Source organism: Mus musculus, chromosome X (genome assembly GCF_000001635.26).
Source record: "Mus musculus strain C57BL/6J chromosome X, GRCm38.p6 C57BL/6J".
NCBI lineage: Eukaryota > Metazoa > Chordata > Mammalia > Rodentia > Muridae > Mus > Mus musculus.
In genome coordinates this window covers 26,667,404-26,684,295 of record NC_000086.7, presented here as the reverse complement: position 1 = coordinate 26,684,295, position 16,892 = coordinate 26,667,404, and the positions used below count along the sequence as shown (strand labels likewise).

General features: G+C 40.0%; 1 protein-coding gene across 1 annotated transcript in view; it reads left to right on the top strand.

Annotated features, from left to right (window-relative positions):
* Gm14525 (predicted gene 14525) overlaps positions 1–11,516 on the top strand; it is a 29,859-nt gene extending 18,343 nt beyond the window's left edge. Inside the window, exons 7-9 of the mRNA NM_001162364.2 lie at positions 1,386–1,467; positions 10,911–11,009; positions 11,329–11,516. Of these exons, the coding sequence (NP_001155836.1) occupies positions 1,386–1,467; positions 10,911–11,009; positions 11,329–11,397 (250 nt within the window). The 3' untranslated portion in view covers positions 11,398–11,516. The remainder of the gene's footprint in view (positions 1–1,385; positions 1,468–10,910; positions 11,010–11,328) is intronic.
* Positions 11,517–16,892: the final 5,376 nt, after the last annotated feature.

The window sequence follows — 16,892 nt, the reverse complement described above, 5'->3', positions numbered from 1 at the left end:
ACAGCTTGTATGTCTTGTACCTCAGGAGGCCAGATGAAGGCATTGAATTCCCTGGAACTGGAGTTATAGGTTGTGAGCAACCTTGTGGAAGCTGGGAATCCATTCTCAGATCTCTGGAAGGGAACCAGTGCTCTTAACTGATGAATCATCTCACCAATCCCCTCACTGATTTTTATAAAATGAATTATGTAACTGAAAGTGAAAGACAAATTTACTAACCAGTGAGGGAATGAAACTCAGATCCCATAGAATCTATTTTAAATTATATGTAATTGAATGTTGCATAAGCTTTCTTAGAGGATAATAATTTGTCTTTGATATATAGTCTCACTATGTATGTCAGGCTGGCTGGAATTTTCCTATGTAACCTATGTTGTCCTTTACACTGGAAATCTCCTACTAAGCTTCCTAGACTAGGATCATAGACCCAAAACGTCTTAAATGGCTTAAGAAACAATGCTCTTAATACCTATTTTTCAGACATATTTGTGTATTAGTGTTTTGCTTACAGGTATATATGTGTACCACATATGTGCCTGTTGCCCATACATATAAGATGATTATTTCAGACACCTTGGACCTGGAGTCACATAAAGAGAAAACACATGGAAATTTATATCACAGATTCTTTCAAAAAAAAATTCAAACAGAAATTAGAATGACTTTGGCAAACGAACAAATGGGAGAGGTAGAGTTGTTAGTTTTGTAGGGTCACATTTGTATCATTTTAAAAATTATATGTGGCTGAAGTTGAAAAAAAAAACATTACTGAGCTTTTAGTAAAAATGTGTGTCTTTGATTTTGTCTAAGCAGTTAACCCTATAACTTCATGCCTTCAAGGAAACTAAATCTAAATCTTAGAAATCTGTGAAAATTTTTATTTTCTACTTTAAGTACCTGTTAATGAGATTTTAAAATTTGATTTACATTCATTGTGGAAACACAGAAGTCTTGCACAAAATCTTAGAAGTGTAATTTGTTGTTTATTATGTTTAACAATATGGAAAAAATCAATTACATATGCAGACAATTTGTATATTTTAATTGACTTATGTTTTGCACTAAGTCTTAACTGAATCAATATAGGAAAATAAATTAGACATTATATTTGATAGAAAATAATGAAAAAATACTTTGAAATACAATTAATTTTCTAAAATAAGATATATATGTATTAAAACTTCTTTAATTTTTGAAAAGCTAAAACATAAAAGAAGACTTCTCTGATAATCTTTCAGGGGAAAAAAACTATAATGATTTCCCATTAGATAATTTTTTACTGCTGTTTTTCTTTTTATAGTATGAAATGGTCAATTTAATTTGTTTTGAGTGTTCTTTTTCATATAGGTATGAAATGTGACTGCTTTTATTACTGTGCTTTACAGAAAGAAGATCAACAACAAATTGTGTGAGCAGAAATTTGATATGGATATACAGAAATTCAATGAAGAACAAGAAAAATCAGTGGTTGGTATCATAACTAACTTTATAATTAACCTAGAATAACTAAGTATCAAATAGGAATGGAGAAACTAGCCTTGTGTTGGGCACATGCAACGAAGTTAATTTTCATTATCTATCTATCCTTGGTTCTGTTCTAGTCCTACTGAATTGTAAAGCAGAGAAGTATGATCATATACTATATCAATGAAAACCACTAGGTATTTTCTGGTAGACCAGATTATAAATTTTCAAGAGGCAGACTTTTGCTGAAAGATGAAGAGAGGATTACCAGTTTCTACAAAAGGAAGCACACTATGTCAGCCTCAGGTACAGTGGAAAGGAGAGAGAAAGCTTACTTACTGGTGTCATCTGGACTCTGTTGTTAATATTCGAAAGCCAACTCAAACTGGCAAGTCAGTTCTTACAATTTTAAACTTAGTACAAATTTAGTAACAACAGTGGGTAGAAACAACCTTTCTCAACAGCCCTGGCAGAATATTCCTGTGGAAGAATATCACCAAACTATTTTAGATCATCTCTCCATTACTGTACCAATGACTGTAGTCATCACATAGTTTCCAAGTAAGATCTGAGATGATGACCATATTAACTATTTTTTATTTCATTGGTTAATAGTTTGAGAAGTATTCAATTTGAAATGAACAGGAGATCCATTCCTGCCTGGGAAGGCATTGAGGAAGCCGCCATTATGAGTCAGTTCTGGAAAGAGATAGGGACTAAAGATAAAAAGTAAATGAATACTCCAATTGAAGGCAATTTTTAAACCTTGAACCCTGGATGAAATTTCAAGGGGGAGTAACCATCCATGTATATGAGGAGTCTAAAGACAGACTCCCAGAGTAATTCAATATTTGTAATTCTGCATGAGGTGGGGGTGGGGGGTGAGAGTGAACCAGTAAGGGAAGAGAACGATTGGTACAAATAAAACTACCATGAGTGAAGGAAAACATTTAAGGAAGAAAAGTTCACTAACTTTGTCATATGTTGCTAATTGGCCAAACAAAATAGATTTGCAGGGCTGGAAGATGGTTTATTTGGTAATCTTTCTCACTGTAGGCATGGAGACTCGAGTTTATATTCCCTGAATAAGCATGCACGCACACACCTCCACCACCACCACTACCACCAACACCACCAACAACAAAACAAACTAGCAAAACTAAAAACAAACCACCACAACAATAAAAGTTGGTGTGGTGGTGAGCATTTTAGAACCACCAAACTCAGATTTAGTTCAGAGATAAGAAGATTCACAGAGCTTCCTAGCCACCAGTTGTAGCCTAATGGATGAGCTCTAGGTTCATTGAGACCCTGTCTCCCAAACAGTGGGATGCAACCAAAGAAGACACCCAATATTAATCCTTTGTCTCCATATGTATGCACGTGTCCATTTTTTTAAAGGGAAACTTCACAAAGTGCAGGTCATTGTACTTAATCAGGATGATTTGAGTGGAAATGTGAGGTACAAAACTGATCACAGTGAATAAAGGACAAAATAGGAATCTAGTAGCAGAATGAGAAAAGGTGGAAACGGCTTGTCTTAATTTTTTTAAATGCAAATTACCATGGTTGTCTGCCAACATAAAGAATACAAAGAGAAATTTATATTACTTCTTCCATGTGTTACTTGAGATTGGAACCTAGAGAAAACAAATCTACCACTAAACTTTGTCCCCAGACATCTTTTTACACTTTATTTCGAGGCAGGGTATCTTTAAGTGATCAAGTCTATTCATGATCTTGTGATCATTCTAACTCAAACTTTATAAAAGTTAGTTTTATAGGCATTACACTGACGACCAGCTAAAGTCATGAATTTAAAATAACAGTTACAATTGCTGAAACTCTTGACAATAGTTGAGAAAAGTGAAGATGTTGGACTTAGTAAAGAATAAGTATAAGGCATCCTTAAGAAAGGAAGAAAAAGTAGAAGACATGGCACATACACCTTAGGTGGGGGCTAGATACAGAGATGAGGTAATGAACCACATCCTGGGATTACTTCTGCTAGTGAGAAAAAGGAGGCCACCATATGGTAAAAGCATTAACACTAGCTAGAGTTAAGCTTCCAGGGCTAGGATTTTACCAAGTTCATGTTTACATGGTGCATGCCTATAAACTTAAGTACTTGAGAGGCTAAGGCCAGTCTCTGCAGCATGGCAAACAATTTCTCATAAAAAAAGTTTTATTGCCCTTCCGCTCGACTCGAGACTCGAGCCCCGGGCTACCTTGCCAGCAGAGTCTTGCCCAACACCCGCAAGGGTCCACACGGGACTCCCCACGGGACCCTAAGACCTCTGGTGAGTGGATCACAGTGCCTGCCCCAATCCAATCGCGCAGAACTTGAGACTGCGGTACATAGGGAAGCAGGCTACCCGGGCCTGATCTGGGGCACAAGTCCCTTCCGCTCGACACGTGACTCGAGCCCCGGGCTACCTTGCCAGCAGAGTCTTGCCCAACACCCGCAAGGGTCCACACAGGACTCCCCACGGGACCCTAAGACCTCTGGTGAGTGGATCACAGTGCCTGCCCCAATCCAATCGCGCGGAACTTGAGACTGCGGTACATAGGGAAGCAGGCTACCCGGGCCTGATCTGGGGCACAAGTCCCTTCCGCTCGACTCGAGACTCAAGCCCCGGGCTACCTTGCCAGCAGAGTCTTGCCCAACACCCGCAAGGGTCCACACGGGACTCCCCACGGGACCCTAAGACCTCTGGTGAGTGGATCACAGTGCCTGCCACAATCCAATCGCGCGGAACTTGAGACTGCGGTACATAGGGAAGCAGGCTACCCGGGCCTGATCTGGGGCACAAGTCCCTTCCGCTCGACTCGAGACTCGAGCCCCGGGCTACCTTGCCAGCAGAGTCTTGCCCAACACCCGCAAGGGTCCACACGGGACTCCCCACGGGACCCTAAGACCTCTGGTGAGTGGATCACAGTGCCTGCCCCAATCCAATCGCGCGGAACTTGAGACTGCGGTACATAGGGAAGCAGGCTACCCGGGCCTGATCTGGGGCACAAGTCCCTTCCGCTCGACTCGAGACTCGAGCCCCGGGCTACCTTGACAGCAGAGTCTTGCCCAACACCCGCAAGGGCCCACACGGGACTCCCCACGGGACCCTAAGACCTCTGGTGAGTGGAACACAGCGCCTACCCCAATCCAATCGCGTGGAACTTGAGACTGCGGTACATAGGGAAGCAGGCTACCCGGGCTTGATCTGGGATACAAACCCCTTCCACTCCACTCGAGCCCCGGCTACCTTGCCAGCTGAGTCGCCTGACACCCGCAAGGGCCCACACAGGATTCCACACGTGATCCTAAGACCTCTAGTGAGTGGAACACAACTTCTGCCAGGAGTCTGGTTCGAACACCAGATATCTGGGTACCTGCCTTGCAAGAAGAGAGCTTGCCTGCAGAGAATACTCTGCCCACTGAAACTAAGGAGAGTGCTACCCTCCAGGTCTGCTCATAGAGGCTAACAGAGTCACCTGAAGAACAAGCTCTTAACAGTGACAACTAAAACAGCTAGCTTCAGAGATTACCAGATGGCGAAAGGCAAACGTAAGAATCCTACTAACAGAAATCAAGACCACGCACCATCATCAGAACGCAGCACTCCCACCCCACCTAGTCCTGGGCACCCCAACACAACCGAAAATCTAGACCCAGATTTAAAAACATTTCTCATGATGATGATAGAGGACATCAAGAAGGACTTTCATAAGTCACTTAAAGATTTACAGGAGAGCACTGCTAAAGAGTTACAGGCTCTTAAAGAAAAGCAGGAAAACACAGCCAAACAGGTGATGGAAATGAACAAAACCATACTAGAACTAAAAGGGGAAGTAGACACAATAAAGAAAACCTAAAGCGAGGCAACGCTGGAGATAGAAACCCTAGGAAAGAGATCTGGAACCATAGATGCGAGCATCAGCAACAGAATACAAGAAATGGAAGAGAGAATCTCAGGTGCAGAAGATTCCATAGAGAACATCGACACAACAGTCAAAGAAAATACAAAATGCAAAAGGATCCTAACTCAAAACATCCAGGTAATCCAGGACACAATGAGAAGACCAAACCTACGGATAATAGGAATTGATGAGAATGAAGATTTTCAACTTAAAGGGCCAGCTAATATCTTCAACAAAATAATAGAAGAAAACTTCCCAAACATAAAAAAAGAGATGCCCATGATCATACAAGAAGCATACAGAACTCCAAATAGACTGGACCAGAAAAGAAATTCCTCCCGACACATAATAATCAGAACAACAAATGCACTAAATAAAGATAGAATATTAAAAGCAGTAAGGGAGAAAGGTCAAGTAACATATAAAGGAAGGCCTATCAGAATTACACCAGACTTTTCACCAGAGACTATGAAAGCCAGAAGAGCCTGGACAGATGTTATACAGACACTAAGAGAACACAAATGCCAGCCCAGGCTACTATACCCGGCCAAACTCTCAATTACCATAGATGGAGAAACCAAAGTATTCCACGACAAAACCAAGTTCACACAATATCCTTCCACGAATCCAGCCCTTCAAAGGATAATAACAGAAAAGAAGCAATACAAGGACGGAAATCACGCCCTAGAACAACCAAGAAAGTAATCATTCAACAAACCAAAAAGAAGACAGCCACAAGAACAGAATGCCAACTCTAACAACAAAAATAAAAGGGAGCAACAATTACTTTTCCTTAATATCTCTTAATATCAATGGACTCAATTCCCCAATAAAAAGACATAGACTAACAGACTGGCTACACAAACAGTACCCAACATTCTGCTGCTTACAGGAAACCCATCTCAGGGAAAAAGACAGACACTACCTCAGAGTGAAAGGCTGGAAAACAATTTTCCAAGCAAATGGACTGAAGAAACAAGCTGGAGTAGCCATTTTAATATCGGATAAAATCGACTTCCAACCCAAAGTTATCAAAAAAGACAAGGAGGGACACTTCATACTCATCAAAGGTAAAATCCTCCAAGAGGAACTCTCAATTCTGAATATCTACGCTCCAAATGCAAGGGCAGCCACATTCATTAGAGACACTTTAGTAAAGCTCAAAGCATACATTGCACCTCACACAATAATAGTGGGAGACTTCAACACACCACTTTCTTCAAAGGACAGATCGTGGAAACAGAAACTAAACAGGGACACAGTGAAACTAACAGAAGTTATGAAACAAATTGACCTGACAGATATCTACAGAACATTTTATCCTAAAACAAAAGGATATACCTTCTTCTCAGCACCTCACGGGACCTTCTCCAAAATTGACCATATAATTGGTCACAAAACAGGCCTCAATAGATACAAAAATATTGAAATTGTCCCATGTATCCTATCAGACCACCATGGCCTAAGACTGATCTTCAATAACAACATAAATAATGGAAAGCCAACATTCACGTGGAAACTGAATAACACTCTTCTCAATGATACCTTGGTCAAGGAAGGAATAAAGAAAGAAATTAAAGACTTTTTAGAGTTTAATGAAAATGAAGCCACAACGTACCCAAACCTATGGGACACAATGAAAGCATTTCTAAGAGGGAAACTCATAGCGCTGAGTGCCTCCAAGAAGAAACGGGAGACAGCACATACTAGCAGCTTGACAACACATCTAAAAGCCCTAGAAAAAAAGGAAGCAAATTCACCCAAGAGGAGTAGACGGCAGGAAATAATCAAACTCAGGGGTGAAATCAACCAAGTGGAAACAAGAAGAACTATTCAAAGAATTAACCAAACGAGGAGTTGGTTCTTTGAGAAAATCAACAAGATAGATAAACCCTTAGCTAGACTCACTAAAGGGTACAGGGACAAAATCCTAATTAACAAAATCAGAAATGAAAAGGGAGACATAGCAACAGATCCTGAAGAAATCCAAAACACCATCAGATCCTTCTACAAAAGGCTATACTCAACAAAACTGGAAAACCTGGACGAAATGGACAAATTTCTGGACAGATACCAGGTACCAAAGTTGAATCAGGATCAAGTTGACCATCTAAACAGTCCCATATCACCTAAAGAAATAGAAGCAGTTATTAATAGTCTCCCAACCAAAAAAAGCCCAGGACCAGATGGGTTTAGTGCAGAGTTCTATCAGACCTTCAAAGAAGATCTAATTCCAATTCTGCACAAACTATTTCACAAAATAGAAGTAGAAGGTACTCTACCCAACTCATTTTATGAAGCCACTATTACTCTGATACCTAAACCACAGAAAGATCCAACAAAGATAGAGAACTTCAGACCAATTTCTCTTATGAATATCGATGCAAAAATCCTCAATAAAATTCTCGCTAACCGAATCCAAGAACACATTAAAGCAATCATCCATCCTGACCAAGTAGGTTTTATTCCAGGGATGCAGGGATGGTTTAATATACGAAAATCCATCAATGTAATCCATTATATAAACAAACTCAAAGACAAAAACCACATGATCATCTCGTTAGATGCAGAAAAAGCATTTGACAAGATCCAACACCCATTCATGATAAAAGTTTTGGAAAGATCAGGAATTCAAGGCCCATACCTAAACATGATAAAAGCAATCTACACCAAACCAGTAGCCAACATCAAAGTAAATGGAGAGAAGCTGGAAGCAATCCCACTAAAATCAGGGACTAGACAAGGCTGCCCACTTTCTCCCTACCTTTTCAACATAGTACTTGAAGTATTAGCCAGAGCAATTCGACAACAAAAGGAGATCAAGGGGATACAAATTGGAAAAGAGGAAGTCAAAATATCACTTTTTGCAGATGATATGATAGTATATATAAGTGACCCTAAAAATTCTACCAGAGAACTCCTAAACCTGATAAACAGCTTCGGTGAAGTAGCTGGATATAAAATAAACTCAAACAAGTCAATGGCCTTTCTCTATACAAAGAATAAACAGGCTGAGAAAGAAATTAGGGAAACAACACCCTTCTCAATAGTCACAAATAATATAAAATATCTTGGCGTGACTCTAACTAAGGAGGTGAAAGATCTGTATGATAAAAACTTCAAATCTCTGAAGAAAGAAATTAAAGAAGATCTCAGAAGATGGAAAGATCTCCCATGCTCATGGATTGGCAGGATCAACATTGTAAAAATGGCTATCTTGCCAAAAGCAATCTACAGATTCAATGCAATCCCCATCAAAATTCCAACTCAATTCTTCAACGAATTGGAAGGAGCAATTTGCAAATTTGTCTGGAATAACAAAAAACCTAGGATAGCAAAAAGTCTTCTCAAGGATAAAAGAACTTCTGGCGGAATCACCATGCCAGACCTAAAGCTTTACTACAGAGCAATTGTGATAAAAACTGCATGGTACTGGTATAGAGACAGACAAGTAGACCAATGGAATAGAATTGAAGATCCAGAAATGAACCCACACACCTATGGTCACTTGATCTTCGACAAGGGAGCTAAAACCATCCAGTGGAAGAAAGACAGCATTTTCAACAATTGGTGCTGGCACAACTGGTTGTTATCATGTAGAAGAATGCGAATCGATCCATACTTATCTCCTTGTACTAAGGTCAAATCTAAGTGGATCAAGGAACTTCACATAAAACCAGAGACACTGAAACTTATAGAGGAGAAAGTGGGGAAAAGCCTTGAAGATATGGGCACAGGGGAAAAATTCCTGAACAGAACAGCAATGGCTTGTGCTGTAAGATCGAGAATTGACAAATGGGACCTAATGAAACTCCAAAGTTTCTGCAAGGCAAAAGACACCGTCAATAAGACAAAAAGACCACCAACAGATTGGGAAAGGATCTTTACCTATCCTAAATCAGATAGGGGACTAATATCCAACATATATAAAGAACTCAAGAAGGTGGACTTCAGAAAATCAAATAACCCCATTAAAAAATGGGGCTCAGAACTGAACAAAGAATTCTCACCTGAGGAATACCGAATGGCAGAGAAGCACTTGAAAAAATGTTCAACATCCTTAATCATCAGGGAAATGCAAATCAAAACAACCCTGAGATTCCACCTCACACCAGTCAGAATGGCTAAGATCAAAAATTCAGGTGACAGCAGATGCTGGCGAGGATGTGGAGAAAGAGGAACACTCCTCCATTGTTGGTGGGAGTGCAGGCTTGTACAACCACTCTGGAAATCAGTCTGGCGGTTCCTCAGAAAACTAGACATAGTACTACCGGAGGATCCAGCAATACCTCTCCTGGGCATATATCCAGAAGATGCCCCAACAGGTAAGAAGGACACATGCTCCACTATGTTCATAGCAGCCTTATTTATAATAGCCAGAAGCTGGAAAGAACCTAGATGCCCCTCAACAGAGGAATGGATACAGAAAATGTGGTACATCTACACAATGGAGTACTACTCAGCTATTAAAAAGAATGAATTTATGAAATTCCTAGCCAAATGGATGGACCTGGAGGGCATCATCCTGAGTATGGTAACACATTCACAAAGAAACTCACACAATATGTATTCACTGATAAGTGGATATTAGCCCCAAACCTAGGATACCCAAGATATAAGATATAATTTGCTAAACACATGAAACTCAAGGAGAATGAAGACTGAAGTGTGGACACTATGCCCCTCCTTAGATTTGGGAACAAAACACCCATGGAAGGAGTTATAGAGACGGAGTTTGGAGCTGAGATGAAAGGATGGACCATGTAGAGACTGCCATAGCCAGGGATCCACCCCATAATCAGCATCCAAACGCTGACACCATTGCATACACTAGGAAGATTTTATTGAAAGGACGCAGATGTAGCTGTCTCTTGTGAGACTATGCCGGGGCCCAGCAAACACAGAAGTGGATGCTCACAGTCAGCTAATGGATGGATCATAGGGCTCCCAATGGAGGAGCTAGAGAAAGTAGCCAAGGAGCTAAAGGGATCTGCAACCCTATAGGTGGAACAACATTATGAGCTAACCAGTATCCCGGAGCTCTTGACTCTAGCTGCATATATATCAAAAGATGGCCTAGTCGGCCATCACTGGAAAGAGAGGCCCATTGGACTTGCAAACTTTATATGCCCCAGTACAGGGGAATACCAGGGCCAAAAAGGGGGAGTGGGTGGGCAGGGGAGTGGGGGTGGGTGGATATGGGGGACTTTTGGTATAGCATTGGAAATGTAAATGAGTTAAATACCTAATAAAAAAAAAAAAAGTTTTATTAACCCACAATTGGAAGTATAATTGTATTTCATGTTACTTAAAAATATAAGTATATTTAGTCATAATAGTTGTTAAAATGTTAAATCACTTGGAAAACTATTCCTTTTAATTTTCATATGGAATTATTTTTGCTCACGTAAACATTTTAGTATTGGAAATACATTAAGTGGTTGGTTGTTAGCCTAGCATTCATGCTGCATGGCAGTAACAACAAAAATGAACAGAATTGTTACAGTAATGTTTTCCTTTTACATTTGTAGAACAATTATCAAAAAGAACAAGAAGCATTAAAACTGTCCGAATGTAGTCAGAGTCAGACCCTGGAAGCAATTGAAGACATGCATGAGAAGTCCATGGAGGTATGTTGCACATGGTCCATAAAATGTCCTTAGGAAACGAAATATGTTTTAGGAATCAAAAAGTTTAACTACTTGCTATTTTGAATAATTTCTTACTGAAATGACTGATATTATCTGTAAAATCCTAATGACTTTGTAGGACTTATTCAAGACATGAAATGATAAATTGGGAATTTGACCTCAGATGTACCTCATAGTTTATTAACACTATAATTATCCTGCTTAACTAAACATAGCACATCTATACATCATTTGCACAGAATCTTTCATATTTGTATCCTTGGGAGTTTCTTTAGTAAGAAGTGCTTTTCTGTTTTAGGGTTTGATGAACATGGAGACCAACAACTACGATATGCTTTTTGATGTAGATAGTGAAGAGACATTATGAAGCATACTCTGAAGTACTCTTCTCCTTTCCCATCTTCAGACTAATGAAGCATACATATTTCTCACTTGCTGGTACATTGTAACCAAATAAAAAATTCACTAACATTTTTGTCTCCTATGAAACAGAGTTTGAAAGGCTCTTTAATCCTTGTAATTCTGATGATTCTAAGAAGGAAGTTAACCCCCGTGAAATGATTACAAAGTTAACTAGGAGGTATACCTTCAGAGTCAAAATAGAACTCCTTTATTTTTAAACATCTTTAATCATTTTCTTGTTTAAGTGTAAGAGCCTCTTTATATTAACTTCCAAACAAAATCTAAATGAATAAGTGAGTGGCAAATAGTCCTTTGTACCGAAATTCCACACACTAATGTAGTGAATTATTTAAAATTTATTCCTTAATCTTTTTTTAAAGTCCAGACTTTATCCCCCTCCTTGTCCACCCTCTGATTGTTTCACATCCCATACCTCCTTGCCTCATGCTCCCACACCCCCACTCCTCATCTCTAAGAGGATATCCCCACCATCCTACCCCCACCCCACCAGACCTCCCTACTTCCTGTGGCCTCAAGTCTCTTGAGAGTTAAATGCACCTTCTCTAACTGAGTCCAGACCTGGCAGTCCTCTGCTGTATATGTGTTGGGGGCTTCATATCAGCTGGTGTATGCTGCCTGTTTGGTGGCTCAGTGTCTGAGAGATCCTGGGAGTTCCAGGTTATTTGAGACTGTTGGTCCTCCTCCTTCAACTACTCTTCCTCAGCTTCTTCTAGCTTTTCCCTAATTCAACCACAGGGGTTCCCAGCTTCTGTCCATTGGTTGCATGTAAATTTCGGCATCTGACTCTTTCACCTGCTGGTTGGGTCTTTAAGAGGGCAGTCATGATAGGCCCATTTTTGTGAGCACACCATAGCATCAGTAATAGTGTCAGGCCTTGATGCCTCTTATTGAGCTGGATCCCAATTTGCGCCTGTCACTGGATCTCCTTTTCCTTAGGCTTTTCTCCATTTTTTTTCCAGTAGTTCTTTCAGACAGAAACAATTCTGGGTTAGAGCTTTTGACTGTGGGATGGCAACCCCATCTTTCCACTTGATGTCCTGTCTCTCCACTGGAGGAGGACTCTACAAGTTACCTCTCCCCACTGCAGGGCCTTTCATCTAAGGTCCCTCCCTTTGAGTCCTGAGAGTCTCACACCTCCCAGGTCTGTGGTATATTCTAGAGGGTTTTCTAACCTCCTACATATCAAAGATGCCTGTTTCCACTCTTTTTGCTGGTCCTCAGCTCTTCAGTCCTTTTCCCCACCCCCACAATACCTGATCATGTTCCTCTCCTCTTCTCCTTGTCTGCTTTCCCACCCAGGACCCCTCCACCATCCCTGTAGTGATTTTTTTAACCTTCTTAACATTTCTAATTATTTTTATTCATACGGATAATTGAAATTTATTTTTGATTCATTATCTTATTAGTTCCCGAAGGTAAAAGATACAAATATAGAAGGCACATTGGTTTGGTTTTATTTCATTTATTTTATTTTTGAGATAGGCACTTAGTATTTTTTGTATGTCTAGTAAGGTCTAGAATGTTTTGGTTCAGCATTCCATGTAGGTGCTATACAGGAATGTGACAAGATACCTGGCTTACACTGTTCTTAAGAAAATAGTCCCAAAAAAATCTCCTATAAACACTATAAAATTAACACTGTCAGCTCTGAGAGATGAAAATATTTCCTGTTCACTTACAAAATTCATTGACAGAAAGTATATTTGTTTCTTGAAACAAACTAAACTGCTAACTGTGAGGCAGGATAAAAGAACTGATTAGCCCCATCTCACTGTTCCAGGCCCAGCCCCTTCTCTCTGTTCCCATTGTTCTTGTTTCTGAGCTCTCTGTCTCTGTCTTTGTTCTCAGCTTCCCCTCTATCTGTTCTCTGCCCTACTTTTTCTGACCTAATGACTTTGCTTCTTCTGTCTGTCTGCCTCTATCCCTTCCCCATTTCCTCACTCTTCTCCCTTCCCCCAATAAATCCATTTTATACCAGGTCTGTTGCATGGTATAATTTCTCAGGGGCACACCTTGCATGAGCCCACCAAAGGTACTCCCTTGCCATGTTATATTTCATAACACTAACACATTAAATGCAACTGACAAAATCTATAAATATTAGTTTGAGACATGGATTTTTGTATTCTCATCAAGTCATCAAAACATCATTTCATTGTGCTTGGCCTTCAGATAAATGACACCTAACCTTACCTAATGCTTAAGAATGCTTCACATATGTCTTCAAACATAAGTAATCAAGAATGCCTTCTATTTTCATGTTCAGCAAACATATAGAAGTTTGATTTTTAGATTCATTCTTTTTTTAGTATTAGTATTTTATTTATTCATGCAGATTCAACATTTTGCAAACTTTGTATGTTTCAGTATGGGGGAACGCCAGGGCCAAGAAGTTGGAGTAGGTGGGTAGGGGAGTAGGGGGAGGGTCTAGGGGATTTTGGGGATAGCATTTGAAATGTAAATGAAGAAATACCTAATTTTAAAAAGAAATAATTCTGATAGGCCTGAATTTATGTGTTACTTGACCTTTCTCCCTTACTGCTTTTAATATTCTATCTTTATTTAGTGCATTTGTTTTTCTGATTATTATGTGTCGGTAGGAATTTCTTTTCTGGTCCAGTCTATTTGGAGTTTTGTAGGCTTCTTGTATGATCATGGGCATCTCTTTCTATAGGTTTGGGAAGTTTTCTTCTATGATTTTGTTGAAGATATTTGCTGGCCCTTTAAGTTGAAAATCTTCGTTCTCATCAATTCCTATTATCCATAGGTTTGGTCTTCTCATTTTGTCCTGTATTTCCTGGGTGTTTTGAGTTAGGATCCTTTTGCATTTTGTATTTTCTTTGATTGTTGTGCCGATGTTCTCTAAGGAATCGTCTGCACCTGAGTTTCTCTCTTCCATCTCTTGTATTCTGTTGCTGATGCTCACATCTATGGTTTCAGATTTCTTTCCTAGGGTTTCTATCTCCAACGTTGCCTCACTTTGGGTTTTCTTTATTGTGTCTACCTCCCTTTTTAGGTCTAGTATGGTTTTGTTCATTTCCATCACCTTTTTGGATGTGTTTTCCTGTTTTTCTATAAGGACTTCTACCTGTTTGTTTGTGTTTTCCTGTTTTTCTTTAGGACTTGTAACTCTTTAGCAGTGCTCTCCTGTATTTCTTTAAGTGAGTTACTAAAGTCCTTCTTGATGTCCTCTACCATCATCATGAGATACGCTTTTAAATCTGGGTCTAGCTTTTCAGTTGTGTTTGGGTGCCCAGGACCAGGTGGGGTGGGAGTGCTGCGTTCTGATGATGGTGAGTGGTCTTGATTTCTGTTAGTAGGATTCTTTTTTTTTTTTAAATTAGGTATTTTCCTCGTTTACATTTTCAATGCTATCCCAAAGTTACCCCATACCCACCACCCCAATCCCCTACCCACCCACTCCCCCTTTTTGGCCCTGGTGATCCCCTGTACTGGGGCATATAAAGTTTGCAAGTCCAATGGGCCTCTCTTTGCAGTGATGGCCGACTAGGCCATCTTTTGATACATATGCATCTAAAGACAAGAGCTCCCGGGTACTGGTTAGTTCATATTATTGTTCCAGCTATAGGATTGCAGTTCCCTTTAGCTCCTTGGGTAATTTCTCTAGCTCCTCCATTAGGGGCCATCTGACCCATCCAATAGCTAACTGTGATCATCCACTTCTGTGTTTGCTAGGCCCCGGCATAGTCTCACAAGAGAGAGCTATATCTGGGTCCTTTCAGCGAAATCTTGATAGTGTATGCAATGGTGTCAGCATTTGGAAGCTGATTATGGGATGGATCCCTGCATATGGAAATCACTAGATGGTCCATCCTTTCGTCACAGCTCCAAATTTTGTCTCTGTAACTCCTTCTATGGGTGTTTTGTTCCCATTTCTAAGAAAGGGTAAAGTGTCCACACTTTGGTCTTCATTCTTCTTGAATTTCATGTGTTTGGCAAGTTTTATATTATATCTTGGGTATCCTAAGTTTCTGGGCTAATATCCACTTATCAGTGAGTACATATTGTGCGAGTTCCTTTGTGATTGGGTTACTTCACACAGGATGATACCCTCTAGGTCCATCCATTTGCCTAGGAATTTCATAAATTCATTTTTTAAATAGCTGAGTAGTATTCCATTGTGTAAATGTACCACATTTTCTGTATACATTCCTCTGTTGAGGGGCATCTGGGTTCTTTCCAGCTTCTGGCTATTATAAATAAGGCTGCTATGAACGTAGTGGAGCATGTGTTCTTCTTACCGGCTGGGACATCTTCTGGATATATGCCCAGGAGAGGTATTGCGGGATCCTCCTGTAGTACTATGTCCAGTTTTCTGAGGAACCGACAGATTGATTTCCAGAGTGGTTGTACAAGTTTGCAATCCCACCAACAATGGAGGAGTGTTCCCCTTTCTCCACATCCTCCCCAGTATATGCTGTCACCTGAGTTTTTGATCTTAGCCATTCTGACTGGAGTGAAGTGGAATCTCAGTGTTGTTTTGATTTGCATTTCCCGGATGATTAAGGTTGTTGAACATTTTTTCAGGTGCTTCTCTGCCATTCGGTATTCCTCAGGTGAGAATTCTTTGTTCAGATCTGAGCCCCATTTTTAAATGGGGTTATTTGATTTTCTGGAGACCACCTTCTTGAGTTCTTTATATATATTGGATATTAGTCCCCTATCTGATTTGGGATAGGTAAAGATCCTTTCCCAATCAGTTGGTGGCCTATTTGTCTTATTGATGGTGTCTTTTGCTTTGCAGAAGCTTTGCAATTTTATGAGGTCCCATTTATCGATTCTTGATCTTACAGCACAAGCCATTGCTGTTCTATTCAGGAATTTTTCCCCTGTACCCATATCTTCAAGGCTTTTCCCTACTTTCTCCTCTATAAGTTTCAGTGTCTCTAGTTTTATGTGGAGTTCCTTAATCCATTTAGATTTGACCTTAGTACAAGGAGATAGAAATGGATCAATTCGCATTCTTCTACATGAAAACTGCCAGTTGTGCCAGCACCATTGGTTGAAAATGTTGTCTTTTTTCCACTGGATGGTTTTAGCTCCCTTGTCAAAGATCAAGTGACCATAGCTGTGTGGGTTCATTTTTGGGTCTTCAATTCTGTTTTATTGGTCTACTTGTCTGTCACTATACCTGTACCATGTAGTTTTGATCACAATTGCTCTGTAGTACAGTTTTAGGTCCGGCCTGGTGATTCCACCAGAGGTTCTTTTATCCTTGAGTAGCGTTTTTGCTATCCTTGGTTTTTTGTTATTCCAGATGAATTTGCCGATTGCCCTTTCTAAATCGTTGAAGAATTGAGTTGGAATTTTGATGGGGATTGCATTGAATCTGTAGATTGCTTTTGGCAAGATAGCCATTTTTACAATGTTGATCCTGCCAATCCATGAGCATGGGAGATCTCTCCATCTTCTGAGATC